At 41.2% G+C, this 27,023-nt stretch overlaps 2 protein-coding genes across 3 annotated transcripts in view; one reads left to right on the top strand and one right to left on the bottom strand.

The window, feature by feature from the left end:
• Positions 1–6,657, top strand: part of pank4 (pantothenate kinase 4 (inactive)) — a 69,811-nt gene extending 63,154 nt beyond the window's left edge. The window contains exon 19 of one of the 2 annotated variants that reach the window (XM_060851977.1): positions 1,126–6,657. In XM_060851977.1, coding sequence (XP_060707960.1) covers positions 1,126–1,339 — 214 coding nt within the window. In that variant the 3' untranslated portion in view covers positions 1,340–6,657. The remainder of the gene's footprint in view (positions 1–1,125) is intronic. The other variant, XM_060851978.1, reaches the window with a different exon arrangement.
• Positions 6,658–7,790: 1,133 nt separating this feature from the next.
• LOC132833628 (probable glutamate receptor) overlaps positions 7,791–27,023 on the bottom strand; it is a 44,504-nt gene continuing 25,271 nt past the window's right edge. Inside the window, exons 7-11 of the mRNA XM_060852038.1 lie at positions 23,137–23,234; positions 20,309–20,526; positions 18,795–19,020; positions 18,266–18,510; positions 7,791–8,710 (exon numbers count right to left, since the gene is read on the bottom strand). Coding sequence (XP_060708021.1) covers positions 8,627–8,710; positions 18,266–18,510; positions 18,795–19,020; positions 20,309–20,526; positions 23,137–23,234 — 871 coding nt within the window. The 3' untranslated portion in view covers positions 7,791–8,626. The remainder of the gene's footprint in view (positions 8,711–18,265; positions 18,511–18,794; positions 19,021–20,308; positions 20,527–23,136; positions 23,235–27,023) is intronic.

The raw sequence follows: 27,023 nt of genomic DNA on the forward strand, positions 1-27,023 counted from the left end.
AGGTTAGGCAGCATCCAAGGAATATATGTGGTACTCAGATGCTGTAAGAAAACATTTCCGTAGTATTACATGTTTTCAGGATATTGCACTGTGCTTCACCTAATATTTTTGTTACGCAGATTAATCCTGCAAATACCAATTTTTGCACAGCAAAGGTTCACAGTCGGCTGTTGAGAGAATTGAGCAGTAATTCTGTTTTTGTGTTAGCAACTGAGCAAAGAATGTTGGTCTAGGTATGGGGAGAACACCCTGTGACTTTTCAAAGGCCAAATGGGATCTTTATTCTCCAACTAAACAGACAGAGTTTCTATTTAACTTGCAGTTCTGTATTGATGTATCAAAGCCCAGGAATGGATATTTAATTACAACTTTCTCAGTTTAGAAAGAGCATTAGCAACTGAGTTGCACTGATAGTAAACAGCTGGCAAAATTATGCCAAGTATTGTATTCGGGTGCAGTTAGCACAACACAAAAAAGTAAAAGCGCACTCTGGAGATGATACAGATAAAAGCAACTTGACTCTTCACCCAATATCCACCCAAAGCAAGGTATAAACGGGCGCAGGCTTTGAAAGATGAGAGAAACAAGGAAGCTTAAATTCTCTGATGTGGAAATCTTGTTGATTTAAGTCGACACCTGACTGAGGTCATCAGCTTTGTAGCACCATTAGATGCAAATTTTAATTGGTGTAAAATACTGCTTTAAAGAGAAATCCAGAAGACCTTATTTAGTTTACTCTGTTGTTTGAAGTATTATGTGAAATGGTGTCATGGAGGGAGTTCAGAGTGCTGATGATGCCACAATGGGATTACCATCTAATGAAGGAGCAGCGCTTTGAAAGCTAGTGCTTCCAAATAAACCTGTTGGACCATAACCTGGTGTGTTATTTTTAACAATGGGATTGAACATTAACGGGATGTGAAGTCACATTGTTTCATTATAACATGAGCATAGATGGGTTTGATGGAATTACCCTCCATTTCTGCTGCATTTTGATTTGGAAATTCTGGATAATGGAGAACGAGCCTTTACCCAGCTGACATCCCGAACTGTTGTCACTTTCACCCAAAGATTAGAATTATTCTAAATATTAATACTGATCTCTTATATGTCTCTTTCTCTCAGTCGACTGGACAAAGGGTTGGCAACAGTGGTCTGGGAGAGGAAGACTGACCTGGTGATAATTGAAGGCATGGGTCGAGCTATTCATACAAACTATTACGCTGCGTTACGTTGTGAAAGCCTCAAACTTGCCGTCATCAAGAATGCCTGGCTGGCAGAACGACTTGGTGGGAGAATTTTCAGCGTCGTTTTTAAATATGAGATGCCACCAAAGTGATTGGGAGGACTTGATGAAGAAGGACTTCACATTGCACTGGCACTGAGATGTCCCCTGTGGAATGTAATTGTATTTTTTTTCCTGTGACTATATAATTGAATTTGCAAAAAATGTCAATATGGATCAGCAAAGCTTTTGTGTCAGAAGCAATAATATATATTATATATGTACAGCAACCATATCCTTGTTTTAAACAAACAATTATTGTATAGACACAGTATTTGTGGAAACGAACAATTATTTTGCTTTTGGTCACTCAAGACAATCAGGTGAAATGTTATCTCTTTCGCTGTCTGTTCCCTTTGAAGAAATCTACTTAAAGGTAGTATGTCTGCAGATGCTGGTGTTTCCTTTTAGGTGCCAATAAAGTGTAATGGTGCATGAGTGATATTTTAACACTGCACCCCCTTGGTGGTAGTACAATTGCAAATGTGCTTCAGACCTTGAATCATGTTTGAAAAGAGCAATTGAAGCTATATTGGTAGGTAAAGGTTTTTGTCAGTATCACACTCTGGGTACAGTTGGGTGGATGTTGTTCTGTCACGGTAGCACAGTATTGGAGTGTAAATCTATCACTGCACCACTAGGGGTGCAGTACTGGTGAGTACGGGTCTGTTATTCTATAACCAGTGAACTACTGTTGAAACGTCATCACTGTGGTAAACTAGGAAAACATATCAACCAATTTACACACAACAAGCTCCAATAAATTACAATGAGATAATGACCAGATGGCATGTTTATTCAGTGTTGAGAGATCAATGTTGATCAGACCACAGAACACTCTCCTCTGCTTCTTGGAGGTAACACCATGAAATCTTTCATTTCCATCTAAGATAGCAAATAGTCTTCAATTTGATGTCTCATCCAAAAGGAAGCATTTTAGACAGTGCAGAACTCTTACAGTACTACACTGGGAGTATCAACTAGGATATTGTGAAAATGTCTTTGGTGTTTGTCTTGAACCCAAACCTGCTGGCTTGGAGGTACCAGATCAAGACAGGTACAATCTATTTGTGATTTGAAACAGGCGACTTAAATCTCTGAAGACAGAGACTCAAAGCTTTAAAACGAAAACTTGTATTGAACTGAAATGTCAGTTGAGCCCAGCACCTGTTTTTTTGCAAAGTGACCATTGACCTGGAGGTTTCAGTTTTGTTTGAAGTTTTCTTGATTTAAGATGCTAGCAATGTACTGTTCTGAAAGGCTTGTCAGGTTTCAAGTATTACATTTATATGTTGTCCAGTTTTACATTTCAAAGTAAGCAGTACTCTGCAAGAATTTTGTCAATTTTTGGAAACTTGTGGCAATTGGAAATGATGCAGAGTAAATTCAGTCAAATGTTTCCAGGTCTTTTGGGTGATGGGGTGGAGGAGCTAATACTAAGAGCTAACAGGGAGGGATAGGAGCTGTGAAGGTTCTAAAGAGTCCTGTTTGATGCCGTTGCTGAGTGGTTATGGTCTTGTAAATAGTCATGCTTTATTTCTGTTGGCAGGTGATATGATTTGAAGAGATCAAATTTAAAATGATCTAGGTTACAGGAGCATACTGATTCTTGGTGTCTCAGCTTACATACAAATCATGACTATACAGAAATAACACCTGGAAGCTGGTCTGTTCTTGTTTCCCCATGCCTCTGAGTTTGTTTGGTCAAGAACGATGGAGAGCATAAATAAAAATTGAAGGGTGTAACATGCTATTTTTCTGAACTGCAGTGACCAAAATGAGTTCTGTCTCCACCACCCAATTGAACACTTAAGATCCTTTTTTGTCAATCAGTTATATTAGTCACCACAACTGACTTTTGCCCTTTTAGGAATTGGCATTCACTAAGAGCCTCATTTGGTGTATCCATTTCTGAGGAATGTTCAGCCTGCTCTATTTCTGCCTCCACGGTTTTAAAATCTGCTAACTTAACTGGAAGTAGAAATTTTGAGCAGTATTTGCTCCCAAAATGTATTCTAATCGAAATTGTTTATGGCTAGTTGTTGCATATCTCATTTGGCAGAATGATTTTATCTTTGTGATTGAAGTATAACGGAATCATCTTTGCCAACTCTTCAGAAGGTCAATCTAGTTAGTTCTATATTACTGGATTTTCCCTGCAGCCCAGAATGGTTTTCAAATATTTTTCTAATTCCATTTTGAAAGTTACTAATGAATCTGCTCTGCCATTCTTTAGGCATTGCACAAGCAGTGTCAGCTAGACAGAGCTTGGGAGCACAGGGTGAAAAGAAGTGAAACCACTTCATATGTTCTATTGCAAATACGGGAACTTCTGTGATAACAGCGGTGTGTTAGTAATCGTGTAAGCTTGAAGCACCTCCCAGTACTATTGATTTAATATCCAAGACATGATTGTGGAATAGCTGAAAAATATGTTGCTGGAAAAGGACAGCAAGTCAGGCAGCATTCAAGGAGCAGGAGAATCGATGTTTCGGGCATAAGCCCTTCTTCAGGAATCCGGATTGTGGAATAGGTTTGCAATATTAATTCTCTCACTATTGCTATTTTAAAAATCTTTCCAGAGAACTCAAAATGGCTGCCTTACAATGCCCATGTACTTGTAGCATCCCAGTAATTGACTGCTCCTCATGAATATGCCTAGAGAATTCCTTTCACCACAGTGTTTGGCCTTGGAAAATACTGCAGAGTGCTTGATCCTGTTCTTGTTTGACATTTATGCACCCCAATATTTTCCTAATGGGGGTTGTCATGTGGCAGTCATAAGTAGGAATCATAGCTGGTTTTCTTGGACTTGTATCCCTGGGGAAGCTGTGATCAACTGTTTGACTTGTATTGCTATCCTAACTGACATCAATTCATTAAACAGATCAAACTCTGGCTTTTCCTGATTTCTGTAGCTGTGAGATAACTGGCACAATCAGACCACAAGGAGTTTTGATTTTAAGTGGAAAAATTAATTTAATGAGATTCTAATCATGCTTTTTAAATTGAGAACCAGCATTTTGACTCACTAAGATAATCACATGATATTCTTGTTGTCTGCAGTTAGTGACAACACCACCACTGGTCAAAATGAGACGTCAATAAAATACCCCTGTCGGTCCTACCTGGAGGCTGCACTGTCTAGGGATTGATGTTATGCACATTATTAATTATTTAATTATCCTCTACTTAGCCAGCAAAACAGTCCTGCTGTCCTTGGGACACTTATTTCCTGTAGTTTCAAACATGAGTTTAGAAACTTGTGAAATCCAATTGCAAAACCTGATCCACACTAACTCATCGGTTGGCACACTGGTGTCAATATTCATTGTTTCTAACAATCCCTGCAATTCTTTTTGTTTTGCATGACCTGCTTGCTCTAATGTACGATGAGTGTTTTCGCAGGGCCCCTGTTACAGTTTACACTGATTAGATTAGATTAGATTACTTACAGTGTGGAAACAGGCCCTTCGGCCCAACAAGTCCACACCGACCAGCCGAAGAGCAACCCACCCATACCCCTTCATTTTACCCCTTACCTAACACTACGGGCAATTTAGCATGGCCAATTCACCTGACCTGCACATCTTTGGACTGTGGGAGGAAACCGGAGCACCCGGAGGAAACCCACGCAGACACGCGGAGAATGTGCAAACTCCACACAGTCAGTTGCCTGAGTCGGGAATTGAACCCGGGTCTCAGGCGCTGTGAGGCAGCAGTGCTAACCACTGTGCCACCGTTTACTGAAAGGTTGGTGCATGCATGCAGCTCAGAGAAACACTGGCCCCACTTTGATTGCTTTGTATCTTCTTTGTTGTGCCAGGCAACTGTCTTCAGGATGTGGTGTGAGTTTGAGTTAAGTCTTTAACAAGCTAGTAAAAGGTGCATTGGCAGCACTCCTTCAAATTAAACAGTGACAGTAGGATAGGTCAAGCTGGTACTAGGTAACATTAGAATGAACATCAAGAAGTTCTTCACACTAAAAATGGTTAGTGGGTACGGTAAGGAGTACATAAATCATTGAAGCAGCTGCCAGGTTCCAAGAGTTGGGGCAAGGGAACCTTTCTGGCTGGATGAATAAAGATGGGCTTAAAGATCTTTCTCGTTGTTTTGAAGGGCTATTTAGAGAAAAGAAAAGCGTTATAGTTATACAAGGATCTGCCAAAGTGCTTTAAAAGAAATCAACTAAACAACTGCCAATTTTCTTTCAGTACGGTCCCATAAACAGCAACTGATTGAGTGACTGGTAGAGTTGGAGAAAGGAATCTTGAGTGGGAATTAGGAGAACTCCCTTCTGAGTAGTGCCAGGGGATATATAACTAACACTTGAGCAGGCAGGGCCTTAGATTAATACCTGATGCTGAACTACCTCCAGTAGTGCAGTATTTCACTGTCAAAGTCCATAAAGAGTTTCAAACTAATAACCTGAGTCAAGGATGAGAGCTACCGATTGAGCAAAAGCAGGCACTTACGATGAAAAGTTGAAATGCATTTTTATTTAAACTGTTTTTCTAATCAACCTCTAGAATAAATGGGTCTGGAATTTAGGCCTTGCAGTCCAGGAGTATTAACACTATCAGTGCGCCAGAAGATGATATTAAATAATTTGATTGTAATCATTCATGAATTTAATTTATATTTGATTAGTGAGTTAAAAGTCCCAGCCTAGCCATATAGATATAAATTTCACTTTATGCGTAAATGGCTTGAATCTGTTTTATACACAGTTTAACTTTGACACATCATTAAAAATTTAATCAGTGTTATGTAGCTCATGAAGCTATGGTTCGGAACAAGTTTTACTGAGCAGTTCATCTTGAGTAAGAAAATGCAGTCATTTCACTACCTTTGTTCCACCCTCTTCCCATTTTGAAAATCTTCTTTTATGTTGGAGTGTAGATTTACAGAAAAAAAAGCAGAAAAATTTGTAAAGGAATCACTTCTTGTGGTGGCATGGAGAGAGGTGGCACTTGTAAATTTAGAATGTTAATTGAAAGTTTGATGGCTTCTCCAAATTTCAGCTGAGCAACTAGAACAGAGATTGCTGAAATAAATTCAGCAAGTCTCACAGCATCTGTGGAGAGAAATCCAAGTTAACGTTTCGGGTCACTCAACCTGAAATGTTAACTCTGATTTTTGTCCACAGATGTTTCCAGATCTAATGAATTTTTCCAGCAATTTCCGTTCTTGTTTTCTGATTTACAGCATCTGCAGTTCTTCTGGTTTTTATTCAGTGCTGAGCAACCTGCAGCCATTCACAGCTGCTGATTAAGCCATGCCCCCTGGATGTGTAACAGTGCATCTCAAGTCCTATTGTGCTGGCAGTTAAAAATGATTAAAACCACCTAGAAGGTGTGCAAGTTGATGGGGGGGGGGGGGGGGGGGGGGGGGAACGTGCCAAAGACAGGAATTCTACCGTACACTTTGATGTTTTGCATTGTTTTATGAGGAAGGAGAATGATCTGGCAGTGAAATATGCAGCATTATTGCTCCACAATGCTTTCCAGATCCTCTGTTTATAAGTTGCATCATGTATTGTAATTAAGTCATTTTGTTGATGAGCTGATGAGTTAATTTGCAAGGAATGAGTAAATAATGTGAAAACGCTGTGCATTTAAATTTTCAGAGGGATGAATTTGGATATCTTGCAACAGTAATGTTGACAGGGTGACAGATAACATACAGCAATATGCAGTTAACCTCTAAAGTCTCTGACTGAATCTCATACTCAGGTCACATTTCCAATCTCAGGCTAGTGCTGTCAAATAGGTTAGAATCTGGTTTGGAATGATGAATTCCTATTTAAAGTAGAGGATTTTGTACAGTTTGACTGTAATACAAGGCAAAAATAAAAATGGTCAAAGCTATCTTGGATTGACCTGGGTCACACTGCTCAAACAGCATGACATGATGTGGGAGACCACTTCAACTAAGGGAATGGATTTAAAAAGGGAAAAATCTTTGCTGTATTTTATGTGCTCAATTACATAAAACCATGTCAATAGATTAAATATAGATTATTTTGGAAGGAGTATTTTGTTCTGTGATTTTTGACTAATCTTAATTTGAAAAGTATGCCAAATGTGTAGATGATCTGTATTTTTATCTGGTTCTTTACTTCCAGGAGATCTCTCAGTTTTGAATGAAGTGGTAAGTATATATATTGTGATGCATAAGTTATCATTGTACTGTAGACATAGCTAGGAATTGGTTTGAAATTTCATGTTCGCTTTAGTACAGTTTATTATTTGTCTTATCTATCCTAAACTTGCTCTCACTTCAAACTCTTGGCTACTGAGGGAAGAGTAGTTGTCTTTTTGTGCTGGTTTCTATCCTGCTAACCCTGGAAATGAACAACCATTTTAAGTTAAGGTTATAAACCTTCTTATTATAAATATATAATTTTTTAAAGTAAGAACGTCAGTCTTGAGAGTAAAGTTACAAGTAAAATGGTCATGAGTTAAATGTTAACCTTAACAAAAAAAAGTACTTAATACAAGTGTATGTATACAATATTTTATTAAGATAACAGTCTAAATCAACACTGACATGACATGAAGCTTTTACTGAATATTGCGTAAATAATAGATAAAGTAGCGTGACAAATAAAGCCATGCAAGTTTTAAAATAAATCAAAAAGTTCTTTAAATTGCAGGGTGCTGGAGAATAAAGTACTGTCCTATTTTAAGCATTGTGTTCCCCAGGTCAGGCACAAAATATAAATGTTGAGGATTGTGCAGTCAAATAAAACAATGTGCTTACACCTAACCTCAAATTTCCCTTGTTGAACTAGTACTTCCAATATTTGAGAGCAACCCTTTTTTTGGCCATTCAGATTGCTTTTGTCTTTTTGTGCAAAGTTAGTGTAAGCTTTGTACTATAGACTTATCCAAGAACTGAATTAAAATTGCCCCTCACGTTGTACAGTCAGGCTAAGGTTTCGAAAACCAACACCAGTAGAGATGATAAATTCTTGGAATTGGCTGGCCCACTGGGATAGTCAGACTTCAGATCTTGTGGAGTATGACTCAATCCCGCCTGGTCTGTTTGCAATTAATTGGTTTGAAAACATTTCCTACTTCTGACATGTACTGTTGCAGTTTATTTCTGCATTGTCTAACATCATTTCCAAAGCCTGTTTTTACAATGCATTTTAACTTTTTAATTACCAATTTCTAGTTACATAAAATAAGTAAGTCTTTTTCAAAGTTGGTTGTTTAGGTATGTGCTACAGTTTTCTAGGTTAGCAGTTGTTTGATTCAACTTATGACTTGCATTAGGAGAAGGATTGAAGTGGGTTAGCTTGGATCATCAGAGTGAACAGACATCTTCATTAAGTCAGGCCTTGGTCTTTTTACTGGCATCACTTCTCTCTTTAAACCGAAGGCTAACTTCTTCAGTGAAGATGCTGCAACAGGATTTCTGTAAATAAATAAAGAACAAAAGAGAAACATGCATGGAATCATTGATTATGATTGAGTCAACTCTGATAAAGCCTTTTCTGATTTTGTCAACCACATCACATCAAGTCAGAGACCACCACCTGCTTTAACTTCAGACTATGAACCACTTATCATTTACTGCATGACTTTAAAGTATTGCTACTTACAACAGTTATTGTTGTGGTATCTCAAAGTGGGATTGCCATTTTAAGAAGGTGACTTTTTCAGATGTGAATCCAGTCTAAAATTAAGATCAGAACTTTCACCTCACGTAAAATTCCTTTTTTTGATGGGCAATGACATTTACCACCCTTTTACAACGTGTTAGAATTTTGGTTGACCCCTGGAGAATGATAATCTTGGAAGAATTGTCAGTTCAGTTGTAAGAAAGGACCAGTGAGGCCCCTCCCCCCCCCCCCCCACACACACACACACACAAGCCATACTGTGGATGAAAGTCATCATGAAACCTTATTTTTCAAAGTGAAACTGAATGATTAAGAATACAGACCTGGAGAATTAATTCGTTGAAGTCATTCTCACCATCCATAGCAGAGGCATCTGTCTATGATCACTGCACAGTCATTGTGGAGACCATTGTGTTGTGTAGCCTACCACCATGCAGACTTCAAACTGATCTAGCAACTCAAAATTGGGCATCCACGAGTGCTGTGGACCATCAACAGCAGAAGTTAATTGATCCATAATCTCAAGGCTCTGTATATCCTGAGTCTATCATTTCCACCCGGGTAGATTAACCCCGATTCATAGGAGACTGCAAAAGGGTTTGCTGAGCAGTACCAGGCAAACCTAAAAATGAGATATCAACCTAGTGCAGCGACAGCACGGGACTAATTGCATGCCAACATTTGAAGCAGCAAATGCTTATGATGACTTCATATTTAATAATTTTTATGGACTTGATTTTGAAAGATTTTGGATTTGCTTGCTTCTTGCAGTTACGTTTCTGATGAATGCTTGTTTACTAATGATCCCTGTCCGGTTTAGAATTCTCAGGTTGCTGTGCTTTGTTTTGAATTTACTTGAGTAGTTAATGACCAGTCTGCTGAATCTCAGTTATACTGTTTCTGAAAAATCTTTGTCATCAATCCTGATTGTTTTCCTGAAGATTGGCTTTTCAATACTGTGTTCCCCAAGGAACTGTGTCTATCAAAATCCCAAAACAATTGCCTTAATTTGATGAACCTCATTTATATGTGCCAGAATGTCAAGCCAATAATATCTGAACATCTCAAACCTTATCCTTTGTGCTTTCTGGAACTCTAAGAGTTAATGATCAAAAGAGTTTTAAAAAAATTTTTCAGTGAGAAAAATTTAATTTCTTTCTCCACCCCCCCCTCCTTTTTCCATTGTGTGTACTTTACATAAGAAATAAGTTATTGGTCCCTCACGCCTGCTCAACTCATCGGCATGATCTTGAGAACTCTGATTTCAAAAATCTATCTACCTCCTCTTTAGATACTTTGTGAATTCCTACAGTGGGGAAGCAGGCCACTTGATTCAACAAGTCACACCAACCCACCCAGACCCTTACTATCTCTATAACTGCAGTGGCTAATACACCTAGCCTACAATTCTTTGGACTGTAGGTGGAAACCCCCATGCAGACATGGGGAGAATGTGCGGAGTTTGCACAATCACCCAAGGGTGGATTCAATCCCAGGTCACTGGTGCTGTGAGGCAGCAATGCTAACCACTGTGCCATCTCATTTTCAGTGATCTAGCTTCTCTATCTCTCTGGGGTAGAGATTTCCATACATTCACTAACCTTTGAGAAAAGAAATTCATTCGCATCCCATTTTTAAAGTCAGTGTCCCCTTATTCTGTAAATAGGTCCCTTTGTTTGGATTCCCCCATTAGTGGAAATATCTTCTCAAAATCTATCTTGTCAAGTCCTCTCAGAATTTTGTATGAGATCACCCTTCAAGCTTCGAAAAGCTAATGAACAAAGGCCTAGCCTGGTAGCTGTTCTTGATAAGCTAACCCCTTCATCCAGGAATCAGCTTGATGCATCTTTTTAAAACTCCAATGCAAGGACCAAAATAATACACAGTACTCTGTGTGTGGCATCAGACTTCAGTTCATCAACTCTGAGCAGATGTTCCTTGAGCAACTTGCTGATGATGTAGTCTTGTTGGTTACACCAGTGTTCACTTATTCTCACGTAGTACAGCTGCAACATTGAGTTGCATGACGTACTGTGAGAAATGATCTGATCAAGGTAGTGATTATCCCACAGGTTGGCTTTGATGTGTTCCATTTTGGCATCAAGTTTGTAACAAAGACATGACTCAGGTCCTAGTTATGAAGTTCCAATAAAGCAAATCTAAAAACATACATTGAGCAGTGAAAATAAGTTTGTCAGATGAGCACATGGGCAAAACATTTCTATTGATATGCAAATTATGTATGTCTTGGCAAATGTGAAGGAAGCATTCAAGTATGTGGGAAACTTGCTCAAAACTGGTTGTTACAATTCACCAAACCACTTGGCTAGTGACAAAGGTTTTCTTTTCCAAAAAATACAGCATTAAATTTATATTGGAATATGTAGAATAGTGGAACAAGAGAAAAACAGTGTACTCCTATCTTCAAAACAAAAACCCTCAACTCAGTTCAAGGACATCGCTATCTTTAGCTGCTTCATCAACAACCTTCACCTGATCATGTGGTCAGAAGTGGGGATGGCTGCATGATGTTCAGTATAATTTGTGAATTTTCAGTAACTGAAGAAGTTCATATTCATAAGCTGCAATAGCAGGACAGTTGGAGAAAGACAAATGGCCATAACACAGGGCTAAATAATCCCATAAACAACAGATCAGATCTGACCACATCACTGCCACTTCCAATCATCAAAGTCAGTGAACAGTTAAACCACAAATAGGAATTATGTTCCACAAATATCCCAATCTTCAACAATGGAGCAATCATGCACATTGGTGCAAAAAACAAGGCCAAACCATTTACATCCATCTTCAGGCATACATGCTGGGTAGATAAAACATTACAGTGCATTACCGACCCTTCGGTCCTTGATGTTGCACCGACCTGTCATACCAATCTGAAGCCCATCTAATCTACACTATTCCATGTACGTCCATATGCTTGTCCAATGACGACTTAAATATACTTAAAGTTGGCAAATCTACTACCATTGCAGGCAAAGCATTCCATACCCTTACTACTCTCTGAGTAAAGACACTACCTCTGACATCTGTCCTATACCTATCACCCCTCAATTTAAAGCTATGCCCCCTCGTGCTCGCCGTCACCATACTTGGAAAAAGGCTCTCCCTGTCCACCCTATATAACCCTCTGATTATCTTATATGTCTTTATTAAGTCACCTCTCAATCTTCTTCTCTCCAACAAAAACAACCTCAAGTCCCTCAGCCTTTCCTCATAAGACCTTCCCTCCATACCAGGCAACATCTTAGTAAATCTCCTCTGCACCTTTTCCAAAGCTTCCACATCCTTATAATGTGGTGACCAGAACTGTACACAATACTCCAAGTGCGGCTGCACCAGAGTTGTGAACAGCTACAGCATTACCTCATGATTCCAGAACTCGATCCTTCTATTAATAAAAGCTAAAACACTGTATGCCTTCTTAACAACCCTGTCAACCTGGGTGGCAACTTTCATGGATCTGTGTACCTGGACACCGAGATCTCTTTGCTCATCTACACTGCCAAGAATCTTACTATTAGCCCAGTACTTTGCATTCCAGTTACTCCGACCAAAGTGAATCACCTCACACTTGTCTGCATTAAATTCCATTTGCCACCTTTCAGTCCAGCTCTGCAGCTAATCTATGTCTCTCTGTAACCTACAACATTCTTTGTCACTATCCACAACTCCACCGACCTTAGTGTCATCTGCAAATTTACTAACTCACCTTTCTACGCCCTCACCCAGGTCGTTTATAAAAATGATGAACAGCAGTGGACCCAACACCGACCTTTGCAATACACCATGAGTAACTGGACTGGACTCCAGGATGAACATTTCCCATCCACCACCACCCTCTGTCTTCTTTCAGCAAGCCAATTACTGATCCAAACTGCTATATCTCCCACAATCCCATTCCTCTGCATTTTGTACAATAGCCTACTGTGGGGAACCTTATCGAAAGCCTTGCTGAAATCCATCAACTGGTTTACTGTCATCTATCTGTTTGGTCACCTTCTCAAAGAACTCAATGAGGATTGTGAGGCACGACCTACCCTTCACAAAACCGTGCTGACTATCCCTAATCAAATTATTCATTTGTAGATGATTATAAATCCTATCTCTTATAACCTTTTCCAGCATTTTACCAACAACTGAAGTAAAGCTCACTGGTGTATAATTTCCAGGATTGTCTCTACTCCCCTTCTTGAACAGGGAAACCACATTTGCTATCCTCCAGTCTTCTGGCACTATTCCTGTAGACAATGATGATTTAAAGGCTTGGCAGTATCTTCCTTGGCTTCCCAGAGGATCCTGGGATAAATCTCATCTGGCCCAGGGGAATTATCTATTTTCACACTCTGCAGGATTTCTAATACCTCTTCCTTGTGAACCTCAATCCCACCTAGTCTAGTAGCCTATATCTCAGTCTTCACCTCGACAGCATTGTCATTTTCTAGAGTGAATGCTGTCAAAAAATATTCATTTAGTGCTTCCCCTATCTCCTCTGACTCCACACACAACTTCCTACTACTATCCTTGATCGGTCCTAATCTTACTCTGTATTTCTTTTATTCCTTAAATAGCTGTAGAAAGCCTGAGGGTTAACCCTGATCCTCTCCGCTGACAACTTCTCATGTCTCTTCCGGCTCTTCTGGTCTCTCTTTTTAGGTCTTTCCTAGCTAACCCTCAAGCATCCTAACTGAGCCTTCACATCTCATCCTGACATAAGCCGCCTTCTTCCTCTTGACCAGAGATTCCACTTCCTTCGTAAACCATTGCTCCTGTGCTCTACAGCTTCCTCCCTGCCTGACAGGTACATACTTATCTAGGACACTCAGGAACTTTTCCTTGAATAAGCTCCATATTTCTAATGTGCCCATCCCCTGCAGTCTCCTTCCCCATCCTTTGCTTCCTAAGATGATCTGGTTTGACTTCCTCTTGAGGGTTCCAGTATCTTGCATATCCCCCTACAGCCTATTTGGTCCACTCCATGTTCAAGAAATGCTGAAGGCACTGGATGCTGTAGAAGTTATGGTCTCTGACAACATTCTGGCAACAATACAGAAGATGTTCTCCAGAATTTGCCACAGTTGTAGTTTAGTTGTTTCAGTATAACTGCATCTACTTCTTAATTCTGAATTCTTTGAAGAGTTGACAAGTAGGTTAGACCAGGGAAACCCAGTGGATGTGGTCTAACTAGACTTGCAAAAGGCCTTTGATAAGGTGTCACATGGGAGGCTGCTGAGCAAGGTGAGGGCCCATGGTGTTCGAGGTGAGCTACTGGTATGGATTGAGGATTGGCTGTCTGACAGAAGGCAATCTGGGAGTTGGGATAAAAGGTTCTTTTTCGGAATGGCAGCCGGTGACAAGCGGTGTCCCATAGGGTTCAGCTGTTCACATTATATATTAATGATCTGGATGAAGGGACTGGGGGCATTCTAGCGAAGTTTGCCGATGATACAAAGTTAGGTGGACAGGCAGGTAGTACTGAGGAAGTGGGGAGGCTACAGAAGGATCTAGACAGGTTGGGAGAGTGGTCCAGGAAATGGCTGATGGAATTCAATGTGAGCAAATGCGAGGTCTTGCACTTTGGAAAAAAGAATACAAGCATAGACTACTTTCTAAACAATGAGAAAATTTGTAAAGCCAAAGTACAAAGGGATCTGGGAGTGCTAGTCAAGGATTCTCTAAAGGTAAACATGCAGGTTGAGTCCATGATTAAGAAAACAAATGCATTGTTGTCATTTATCTCAAGAGGGTTGGAATATAAAAGCACCGTTGTGCTACTGAGACTTTATAAAGCTCGGGTTAGGCCCCATTTGGAGTACTGTGTCCAGTTTTGGTCCCCACACCTCAGGAAGGACATACTGGCACTGGAGCGTGTCCACCGGAGATTCACACGGATGATCCCTGGAATGGTAGGTCTAACATACGAGGAACAGCTGAGGATCCTGGGATTGTATTCATTGGAGTTTAGAAGATTAAGGGGAGATCTAATAGAAACTTACAAGATAATACATGGCTTGGAAAGGGTGGACGCTAGGAAATTGTTTCCATTAGGCGAGGAGACTAGGACCTGTGGACACAGCCTTAGAATTAGAGGGAGTAAATTCAGAACAGAAATGCGGAGACATTTCTTCAGCCAGAGAGTGGTGGGCCTGTGGAATTCATTGCCACAGAGTGCAGTGGAGGCCGGGACGCTTAAATGTCTTCACGGTAGAGATTGATAAATTCTTGATGTCACAAGGAATTAAGGGCTACGGGGGGAATGCGGGTAAGTGGAGTTGAAATGCCCATCAGCCACGATTGAATGGTGGAGTGGACTCGATGGGCTGAATGGCCTTCCTTCCACTCCTATGTCTTATGGTCTTATGGTTATACTCAATAATGTGGAGAACTGCCTAGATTTGTCCTGTCCACAAGAATAAGGACGAATTCATAAGGTAAGCTATAGGAGCAGAATTAGGTCAGTCAGCCAATTAAGTTTGTTCCACCATTTGGTCAGGACTGATATATTTATTTCTCACCTCTGTTTTTCTGCCTTCTCCCTGTCACCCTTGATGCCTTACCAACCAAGAACCTATCTATCTCTATCATAAACATATTTGATGATTTGGCCTTCTCAGCCTTCCACAGGTTCGCTATCCTCTGGCTGAAGAAATTCCTACTCATCTCAGTTTTAAAGGGTTACCTATTCATTCTGAAACAGTGCCTTCGGTTCCTAGTCTCTCCTATGAGGAGAAACATTTTCTCCATATCCAGACTCTTAAGGCCTCTCAGTATTCTGTCAGTTTCAATGTGATCCCCCTCATCCTTCTAAATTCCATTGAATACCAACCCAGAGTCCTCAACCACTCCTCATATGACACAACCTTCATCCTTGAAATTATTCTTGCAAACCTCCTCTGGATCCCCTCCAATGCCAGCACATTCTTCTTGGGTGCAGGGTCCAAAACTGCTCACAATATTCCAAATATAGTCTGATTCAGTCTCAGTATTACGTTTCTGCTCTTGTATTCTAATCTTCTTGAAATTAATGCTAACGTTGCATTTGTGTTCCTACTTACCAGTTGAACTGCATCTTAATATTAAGAGAACTACAACTTCTAAGTCTCTTTATGCTTCAGGTTTCCAAAGCCTTCCCCATTTAGAAAATAGTCTATGTTCTATTCTTCCTACCAAAGAGCATAACCTCATACTTTCCCACATTGTATTCCATCTGCCACTTCGCCCACTCTCCTAGCCTCTCCAAATCCTTCTACAGTCTCCCTGCTTTCTCAGCACTATCTGGTCCCTTCACCTATCTATGTTTAATCTAACCTTTCCAATTACCACCATATCTGTCTAGTCTTGGTTTTAAGCAAAGTGATTGAAGGGGTTATCAATAGTGCTATGAAGTAGCATTTGGAAAGGAATATGGTGTTCACCGATACTCAGTTTGTGTTCCACCAGGACCATTCAGCTCCTGACATCATTACAGCCTTGGTCTAAACATTGACCAAAGAGCTGACCTCTACAAGTGAGGTAAGAATGACTGAAATGAGAATGACTACCCTTGACATTAAGGACATATTAACTGAGTGCAGCATCAAGGAGCCCAAGCAAAACTATAGGCAATGGGAATAGAAGGGGAACATTCCATTGTTTGAAGTTATACTTAGCACAAAGGAAGGTGCCTGTGATTATACGCTGCATTACCAGGCTAGCATCCAGGCTTGGGCTGATAAGTGGCAAATAACATTTGTGCCAAACAAGTGACAAGGAATAACCAGTGCCAAAACGGAGAAGTTAACCATTGTCTAAAACATTCACTGGCATTACTGTTACCAAATCCCCACTATCAATATCCTGGAGGTTACCATTGACCAGCTATAGCCATACTGTGGCTCAAAGAGCAGATCAGACATGAGGAAGCCTGCAGTCTACTTGTCTCCCCAAAGATTGTTGACCATGTACTGCACAAATCTGGAGTGTGATGGAATATTGTCCACTTGTTTGCATATTGCAGCTCCATCTACACTCAAGAAGCTCAACACTATCCAATATAAAGCCCCACTTGATTGACACTCTACCCACCATCTTTACCATTTTCTCCTTTCACCACTAATGCAGAGTGGTAGCAGTGAGTACCATCTATAAGAGGCATTGCAGTCATATACCAAGCCTCTTTTGACAATATCTTCCTAATACTTTACCTCTGCATCCTAAAAGACTAGGCCATCAGATGCATGAGAATATCACCTATGCAAGGCACAAACACCATTCTGACTTGGAACTATATTGCCTTCCCTTCACTGCTGCTGGGTCAAAATCCTGGAACATAAATCCTATCTGCATCCCAAAGACTGTACAATTCAAGAAGGAAGCTCACTATAACATGCTTCAGGGCAATTAGGGAGGGGCAATAGGCAATTGCTGGCCTAAGCAGTAATGCCTATATTCCATGAAGAATTAAAAAAATACAAATTCCATAATGTGACAGTTTATGTAGGCCTTATGAATTGACACCACATACATGCATCCTATGCGCTCTTCAAATTCATGCATGTATATTCGAAGGGTTTTGGCTTCAAATTTGGTGTGGCCACAAATGGGGGGAGGAGGGTAGGAAAGTGTGGGTGAATGGTAAAGACACTGTTTGTCTTGACTCTCTCCTTCACAGCCCCCCCACTTATTTAACAGGCTGGTTCACTCCATTGAGTAATACCAAGTTATGATCTCTGTACCACAAAACAGTTTTCCTTGTGTGCTCGCCAATTCCTAAGTAAGTTAGTCAATGGGTTTGGATACCTGAACCATGAGGCAATGCATTGCTATTGTCAGTCCAGTTGTTATCTTCCTGTATTTATATTATGGATAATAGATTGCATGGGAGAAAATGGTGCACAGGTGTGAGTGTGAGTATCCATGTAAGGTTGGGATGTATGTACAATGTATACTTATCAGAATGTGTGAAAAGCTGGGAACGTGTAAGGTTGTGCAACATGTGCAGTGTGCATAAGGAACTGTGTGCATATTTTTTTTAGATTAGATTACTTACAGTGTGGAAACAGGCCCTTCAGCCCAACAAGTCCACACCAACCCTCCGAACAGCAACCCACCCAGACCCATTCCCCTACATTTACCCCTCCACCTAACACTATGGGCAATTTAGCATGACCAAATCAATTTAATAGACAGTGCCCTACTGTTTTGCCCCATCTACTTTCCTGCAGCTGGCTGAACCACCATGGGAAAAGATGTTGGGATTTTGCCTTTGCTGTGTGGTGTAATAAAATTAAGAAGAGGAGGAGAAAATGTCTTTGGGATTTGAAAGGAGGAATTACTGGAATACATACATCTTGATCAGCCTTTTTTCTTGATTTCACAGCCAATTCGATGCAAGCAACAACTAAGGCCAACGACAATCCAATTCCTAGAAACAGGAAGGTGCCTCCAATCTGCTTTACTTCCAGTGGACTCCATCCTGCTGAGTGTTCAGAATGACATGAAGACTTCCACCATTTTGCTTGCAGCTGCTGAAGTTGTCCAGATTCCTCAAGCTCCAAAAGGGTCTGAGATAAATAGTCTCTAAGTGGGTCATCTTGAGATAAAAATCAAGACAAAGCATGATATATTTCTGAAGCACAATTGATAATTAAACAGTGCATCTGTGAGAAGACAATATTCATTTGATGTGGGGAAGGAGATTGGAATGTTGAGTAGGTGTGAAGTTATATAAAGCATCACCTGTCACCAGGACATTCCAAAGCATATCAAAGTCAACTCAAATTCTTTGAATTCCAGTCAGAATGTAAAATTTCTCAAGAAACACATCCATCTATCTTAAATGAGCCAACTGATTTAGCAAAAAAGGTTGCAACTCACCGAGGCGAGTGGCAATTCCATATCCCCTAATAGCTGCAAAGTTGGAGATCCTCATCAAGTTGCAGTGCTCTGCAACAGCCAGGTCTATTGTTGAGGATTCACCAATCAGGGCGTAGTTGGAGTTGAGCACTCGTTGTATCCCTTCTTTCATTGTATGAACTAAGACAGAATCACCTTTATTGTTCATTCTCTCATAGATTTTATGGTAGGTTTCAATCTTTGAGAGCTGCAATAATATTGAAGATATTTGTTTTAATAAGAGTAACATTCGTTAATAGAAGGATAAGTAGAAATTAGATAAATGCTAATCACTCAGCAGCTTAGATTTCTACATGCATCATTTGTTCTGCAGTCATCCCTTTAACTTTTCATCATATGCCACTCTCCACCGTAATGCAAATCTTTCTTATCCTTTTTCCACTAGCTTTGCATCTGTTTATAAACCTTTAAATCACTAACTCTTCTCAGCTCTGATAAAAGATCATCAATCTCAATTGTTAGCTCCCTGTTTTCTATCTCAACTGATGCTGCCTGACCTACTTTCTATTTTTCAACATTTCCTGCTTTCTTTTCAGATTTGCACCAGCCACAACATTGTGAAAGGACTCAAGGCTTTGGGTGACTTGATTCATCTTCATCTGTTGACTACATTGATGGATTTCACTGTCGCCTTATTATACTCTAGATATTTTCTGATCAACCTGTTTAGAGATGTTATTACACACCTCTAGAGTAGGTGGGACTTGAACCTGGGTCTCTTGGTCCTGAGATAGGGATTCTATTATGGTGACACAAGAGCTGTCACCTTAGACTTTATTAGTATTTAGCTACGCTAATCTCACTCCCAATTAGCTAAGCATTCTTTACTGATGGGTGCTGTGCTGCTCTTCACTGATTAGTTATCAAGACTTTTCAAATCATGAACTTTTTGCACTTTAAGGGTGTTTAACATTTTGCCCTTCTATGTGGGCATCACTGGCAAGACCAGTATTTGTTGCCCATCCTTAGTTACTTTGAGGAGATGGGAGGTGAACCTCCTTAAGCTTTTGAGTGACTTCCTTGGCCAAGAGTTAAACATATAGAGTTACATGTCAACATTTCATAATTTATTTCCATAAAATAAATTAGTGAACCACTGTTTCTTTTATGATGGTCTGACAGACTCTTGCTTACTTTTACTGGGAGAAAATTAGAACTGCAGATGCTGGAGATCAGAGTCGAGAGTATGGTGCTGGAAAAGCACAGCAGGTCAGGCAACATCCGAGGAACAGAAAATCGATGGTTTGGGCATAAGCCCATCATCAGGAAGGGTGTTTACTGGCGCTTTTACTGATAGGAGTTTCAGGAATTGTTATGATTTTATTTTTAGAAATTGAATTCAAATTCTCAAGCTACCATTATGGGACTTGCACACACATTGTACAAATTATTAGTCTAAGCACTTCGATTTTTTTTTGTCCTTAGTGTAACCAGTATGTTGCCAGATCCATGCTTATTCACATCCAAGCACATACCTTGAAGAATGAGAACGTTGAACCGCCATATACTGTGCCATAGTCAATTTCGTTTTGTTTTGCAAGGTCAGCAAAGGAATTGATCAGTGGCGCCTGTGCCTCTGAATTCAATGAGGCTGCAAAATATGTAGCGTATGCTACCAGGAAAATGATGCTGAACAGCCACCAGGTTGCCCCAATGATACGTGTGGACAGAGATCTGGGATGTGGCCCCACACCTAGTGAAATATAATAAGGATATTGTTTTTACAGAACTTACAGTGCAAAAACAGGCCATTCAGCCCAACTCGACCCTCCTGGTGCTTATAGCCCACATGATTTTTTTTGTACCCTACATTGACTCATACAATCAGTACATTTGTCTATTCCTTCACCCCCCCACCCCCACACACACACACACACATCTTGCTTGCCTCGTTTTCTCTTAGAAACATCTATGCTATTCTGCTCGCCTAACTTACAATATGATATTGGGTTCCACATTTTTTCCATGAAAACATTTCTCCTAAATTCTTTATAAGATTTATTAGTGACAACACGTATTCTAGTTTTGGATTCCCACCAGTCAAAATATCTTCTTTATCTCTATGTTACCAAAATTCATTGTCATGAAGATTTTTTAGTTCACTCCTCATTCGTTTTCCTAGAGAAAAGAGCCACAGACTGTTCAGTCCTTTCAGTCAGTATTGGCCCCTCTATTCTGCTATCTCCCCTGTAAGTCTTGTGCCTTATTATCATTGTTGTGTTGTGAAGACCAGAGTAATGCACAGCACTCCTATCTCCCATTTCTGAACTCTGCTTTTAAAGAGAGTGGAAAGAGTACTTTCTAAACAATGAAAAACTAGAAACAGTGGAGCTCTGAAGAAATCCTGAATACAGATTGTTAAAAAGCTCTGGATAGGTACAGAAAATAATCAAGAAAGTAATTGAAATTTAGGACTTTGCACCCAGAAAGCTAGAACAGAGGATAGATGTAGATAATATCTATCATGTTTCCACTAGTGGAGACCTTCAATCTTGTAGGCATAGCTAAAGAATAAGGAGATATTCAGGGGAGTGCTGAGCTGAATTAATGGGGAACCAAGAGAGAAAATGCTGAAAAATCTCAGCAGTTCTGGCAGCATCTGTAAGGAGAGAAAAGAGCTGACGTTTCGAGTCTAACTGACCCTTTGTCAAATTAATGGGGAGTTGAGGGCTGGGGCAAAACAGCTGTGATCTTACAGAATGGTGGGGCAGACTGAAGGGGCTGAATGGTCTATTCCTGCTCTTATTTCTCACGTTCTTACAAAGGGTAATCAGTTGTGCTGCAGCTATAATAGTTAGATAGCTCTTGGAGCACTGTGAGCACCATATCTGTGGATGGCTATATTAATATTGAAGGGACAGCAACATAGATTGACACATTGATTCCTAGACTCCAAATATTACATTACAAGAAGAGATTGTACAAACTGAGGTCGTATTCCTGGACGTTGAAAGATTGCAGTTGTCATTTAATTGATAGTTTCAAAATACTAAGTGGAACTCAGAGGGATGTTAAAGGAAAATTAGTTCTTGCAACTGAGGAGTATAGGAATAGTGGATGTAACCTAAGTTAGAAACAGAAGTGAAGTTAAGAAACACCTGAAGGATATTTAAATTTAAAATTTGATCCCTTCCATACACCGTTATAGAAGTTGGATCAGTTGTTACTTTTAAATCTGAGATTGCTGGAATTTTGTGAGCCAAAGGTAATACAGAATATAGAGCAGGTTCTAATAAACTATGATCTTATTGAATGACTGGACAGGTTTGCAGTGTTAAGTAGTCAAATCTTGTTCCTACATTCCTTTGATGACTCAGTCAAGAGTCAATAACAGCACTGGCATCTCTAAATGGGCAAGTTTCCTGTTCAATCTCAAGTGCGGGTGCTTGAGTATTAAATCTAGACTTACATTCAGTGAAGTACCAACAAAGTGCTACACTATTGTATGAGCACTGCTGAGTGAATGCTGCCCTATTGGATGGACAGCAATGAGGGAGTGTTATATCATTGGAGGACAGTAAACAGTGAGCTCTGTACTCTTGAAGATCACTATTACCATTGAAGAACAGTTTCACCTATATCTATATCTACAGTATTCTGACTGACTCTTCTAGGACCTTGAAGCAGGAGCCAATGAAACTCCAGAGACCTGTGGCACGGAAGTTGAAGGGATTTTAGGTTCTTTTTCAGTCTTATGTCAATCGCCAAAGAAAGCATCCTATCCAGATTCATCACAGCTTGGTATGGCAACTGCTCTGCCCAAGTCTGCAACCAATTACAGAGTGTTGTGAATGCAGCTCAGTCCATTATGAAATCCAACCTTCCAACCATTGACTCCGTCTGCACTTCCCGCTGCCTCGGGAAAGCAGCCAACATAATCAAAGATCTCACCCACCCTGGTTATACTCTCTTCCATTGGTTAGAAAATACAAAAGTTTGAAAATACTTAACAAATTTAAGAACAGCTTCATCCCCACTGTTGTCAGACTTATGACCAGACTTCTCATATTAGAATTGATTTTTTTCTGCATCTTCTCTATAGCTGTAACACTATATTTTGCATTATTTCTATTACCCTGCTGTACTTAAGTATAATTTGTCTGATTAGCACACAAAACAGCACTTTTCACTGTGTCTCAATATATTTGACAATAATAAATCAAAATCGAAAAACAGAGCTGAACTGGAAGATTAGCACTAACCACCTTAACAAATCATGGAAAATATGACAATCCAGAGGACAGAACCTGGGCTCATTCAAACGCACTGTCAGCTGCTGACTCTGTGCTTAGAGACACTTTACCTTGTAGAGAGAGAGCTCCGGCTCCAAACCAGAAACTGTCAAGCAGTGAGAAATGAGTATCTTCAACTTCGGGCTCCCTCCACTCATTGGGACTCAGTCTGCAAAATGATGATTGCATCAAATATTGCACATTGTTGTATTAGCATCTAGTAATTCTCTGCAACAACAATATTTTACCCCATCCAATTTTTCTAACCATAAACTTTAAAAGTGCAATATTTACTTGAGCCGCGCTGTCTCATGTCCTGGAAGTGTTTGAGGAAACAGATAGAGGGACCGTGAACCTTATGCTTTTCAGTCAAGTTGCACTGAGTATTTTGGAGAGTTTCTTGTCCTGTTTTACCAAACTCATGTCATTAATTAGCTATCATTCTCCTATCGCACTCTTATATCCAATTTCTGCCCTATCTTATCACATGTCATTCCCAAAAAAACTCACCACTCAGAAAACTCAGAATCCATTACAGCTATGCCATCTTTAAAAGGTCGCTGTGCACCCAGACTCAGGCTCCTGCACTGATGGCTAGGCCCTCCATCTCCAGCCTGCCAACTCCCCTGTGACCCTTGGAACTTGAGGCAAAGGAGGGCTGACTTGCCCTGGCAAGAAGATCCATAACATGCCTAGCCCATCTAGATAGGTGTCCCCTGGGTCACCCTACCGCCCCTCCAGGGCTAATGGAGTCAACAGCTGAGCAGGCTCCTTTCACCCCAGCAGGAGTCCAGGCAGGCTACTAAGATGGAGTATCATAGTATCCCAATAGTGTGCAAGCAGGCCATTCAGCCTATCGAATCCACACTGACCCTCCAAAAAGCATCCCACTCAATCTACATACCACTGGACACGATGGGCAATTTAACACAGTCAATCCAGCCAACTCTCACATTTTTGGATTGAGGGAGGAACCAGAGCACCCAGATGAAACCCACACAGACACGGGGAGAATGAGCAAACTCCACACAGACAGTCGCCTGAGGCTGGAATTGAATCTGGGTCCATGGTACTGTGAGGCAATAGAGCTAACCACTGAGCCACCATGCTGTAGGAGGGAGGGAAAGAAGAAAACATACTTTGATGTCATGGATGAAAGTGGCTTTCTTGTAAGTCACCTTCAGTTTATGTTCTTGATTTTAACTTACCTGTGTTGAGAGTCTCCCTGTGTTTGTACTAAAGGTGTTGTCACACCACCCAGCAATATTTCTTGGGCACAGGTGAGACTCCATGGTCTGTGCTGAGAGCCTACTGTGCCATCTGAAAGCGTGGGGAGCAATCCATATACATGATATTGGGTCATGCTGAAAACCTTTAGCCATCCTTTTACAACATCCCTTGCGTTCAGCGCTCCCTCTGTGTGCAAGGTGTGCTGACAATGGATTGTCCAACAGTTGGTTGTGTCAGGGAGGTGTATCACACAGACAGGATCCATGATGTACGATGGCCACAGAGTAGGCGACCTGCTTTCCTGTGTGCCAGTGAACAAAACCCAAAAGAAAGGTATTTCCTACAGCTCCTTCCCTCACAGGTCACTTACCCAGCCACCTCTGAGTGTGCTCACAGCTGTCTACTTCCTGAAGAAGGGCTTATGTCCGAAACATCGATTCTCCTGTTCCTTTGATGCTGCCGATTCCTGAAGAAGGGCTTATGTCCGAAACGTCAATTCTCCTGTTCCTTTGATGCTGCCTGACCTGATGCGCTTTTCCAGCAACACATTTTTAAGCTACTTCCCCATTGCACCCTTCCCTGGAGCCTGCAGTCCCCAGTCCAGAAAGCGAACCTGCCAGGGCTTGGTTCTGCAGCAATGAAAACACTCAACCACTGCCCCCGATCTAATGACAATGATTCACCCCCTCAACACACTGACTGGACTGCCCTGGACTGGAAGTACCTTTGACTGATGCCTGTGCATCTTCCTTACTGCAATAACCTTGCCCCCTCAGACTTGCCACCATGGAGCCAACAGACTGACCGTTACCCATTTCCAATACACCACCACACCACCCACAACCCCCGACCAGTGAATCCCCAACTGGATGCCACATGGAGCAGGAGTGACATTGATGCAGCACATTGCCGTGCTATAAGATGTGCAGCCACAGCAGTATGAATTGCTTAGCAGCAAGGAAAGCTACCTGTTGTTGTGTCTGTACAAATTACATGGCAAGGGAAGGCAAGGCCGAGCACGTAGGTAGCCACAGTGTGAGTGTGCACACAGAGAGCAAGTGAGCAGCACTGGGATATAGCCCCGCCCAATCTGTGAGTTCGTGCCAGGCCCTGTGCACACAGAGTCCTTGTTGCAGCCACTCAATGCTAATTCCCATTACATCCTGCAATATGAGTCTATTCTTCCAGTGGATTGGAGAAGTGCCCGGACAGTCATCTGGGATTGGCAGATGGCAGATGGCAGATGGCAGATGGCAGATGCAGTGTCCCAGGGTGAGGGGCGGATGTGCCTGATGACCATGGATCATGCCCATGTGCTATTGTTTGTTTGTGGGTAACATGGGTATTGTTCAGAGCAAGCGGGAAGCTGAACTCATCAGGTACATGCTTTGGTTTCCTTGTTGAGTTTTCCTGACCTCCAGCTTGTTGGCAAGTTCAGTAAATCAGGAGGCTGAATATTAATGAGGTACGTTGTGACCTGAACAGGACCTTCAACAAACATCAATCCTGTCAATTTGGTATCTGGCTGCTTCCTAGCAAGAATCTCACCATACTGTCGGTGAAAAACCATGGTGTGGAGGTGCCGGTGTTGGAGTGGGGTGGACAAAGTCAGAAGTCGCACAACATCAGATTATCGCCCAACAGGTTTATTTGAACTCATAAGCCTTTGGAGCGCTGGTCCTTTGTCAGGTGAAATCTTGTGAAGAAACAGCGTTCTGAAAGTTTGTGATTTCAAACACACCTGTTGGACTATAACCTGGTGGTAAGTGATTTCTGACATTGTGAAAAGCTATAACGATGGAGTGAGATGAACTTGACATCGTGAATAGCCCCACCCACTGTCACCTGACTATGCCAAACCATACACCATAGCCCACATTGTTCTGATCCCTTAGAGATTTGGCCCAGGGAGTTTAACTCTGCACAGTTACAAATACCTGCTGTACCTACCAAATTCCAGCAAGTGGCACAATTGAGCTGCTGGAAGCTCCTGTTCTAAATAGTTCCACCAGAGGGGATCAGTGATAATGCAGTCCTGTCGCATTGTTTGAAGTTATGGTAATGCTTGAAATAACTCCACAGAGGCCAGTATCCTGTCACCAAGTCATGCTTTATTTACATGTGGCAAGTCCTTGACACTAAAAATCCAGCTCCCTCAGAGCCAGGTCTCAGAGTCAGCAGGATGTCTGACACTCTTGTTCTTAGTGAACAGAACCTCTGACATTCCTGTTCTTTTCCCACACACTACCACCTAATAGCGGTCATGCTTATTTTTCCCCAGCACCCATGTCATGTTACACTCCTGTTCTTATATTTCAGCCAGGGCTCCCTGATTGGACCAGACTAATAGCCCTAATCAGGGAACTCATATTCTATGCGGTCCACCCTGCTGACCTCATTACAATCACTACATCCCTTCCTCTCTGAGTCTGAGGACATAGGCTGGTTCTGTTTTGTTGTCGCTCCTCCTGGCTTTGACACTGGCTGAGGTTCCTCCAACTCTGCCTCTGACACGGGTGGTGTGTAACACACAGTAGCTCCGCCTCTCACACCCAGAGCATCTTGGAAAGAAATCATCCTCCTCTTCAAGTGGCAAAGATGTCAAGGTAGTGACATCCACTGTGTCCATCTTAGCTTCCGAGGACGCTTGACGGAGATGGAGAACCCATTGGTTCTGAAACAGTCAGCAAGGCAGTCGAGGAGTTGGACTCATTTTACTCCCACCCAG

This window comes from Hemiscyllium ocellatum, chromosome 37 (assembly GCF_020745735.1).
Source record: "Hemiscyllium ocellatum isolate sHemOce1 chromosome 37, sHemOce1.pat.X.cur, whole genome shotgun sequence".
In the NCBI taxonomy this organism is placed as follows: domain Eukaryota; kingdom Metazoa; phylum Chordata; class Chondrichthyes; order Orectolobiformes; family Hemiscylliidae; genus Hemiscyllium; species Hemiscyllium ocellatum.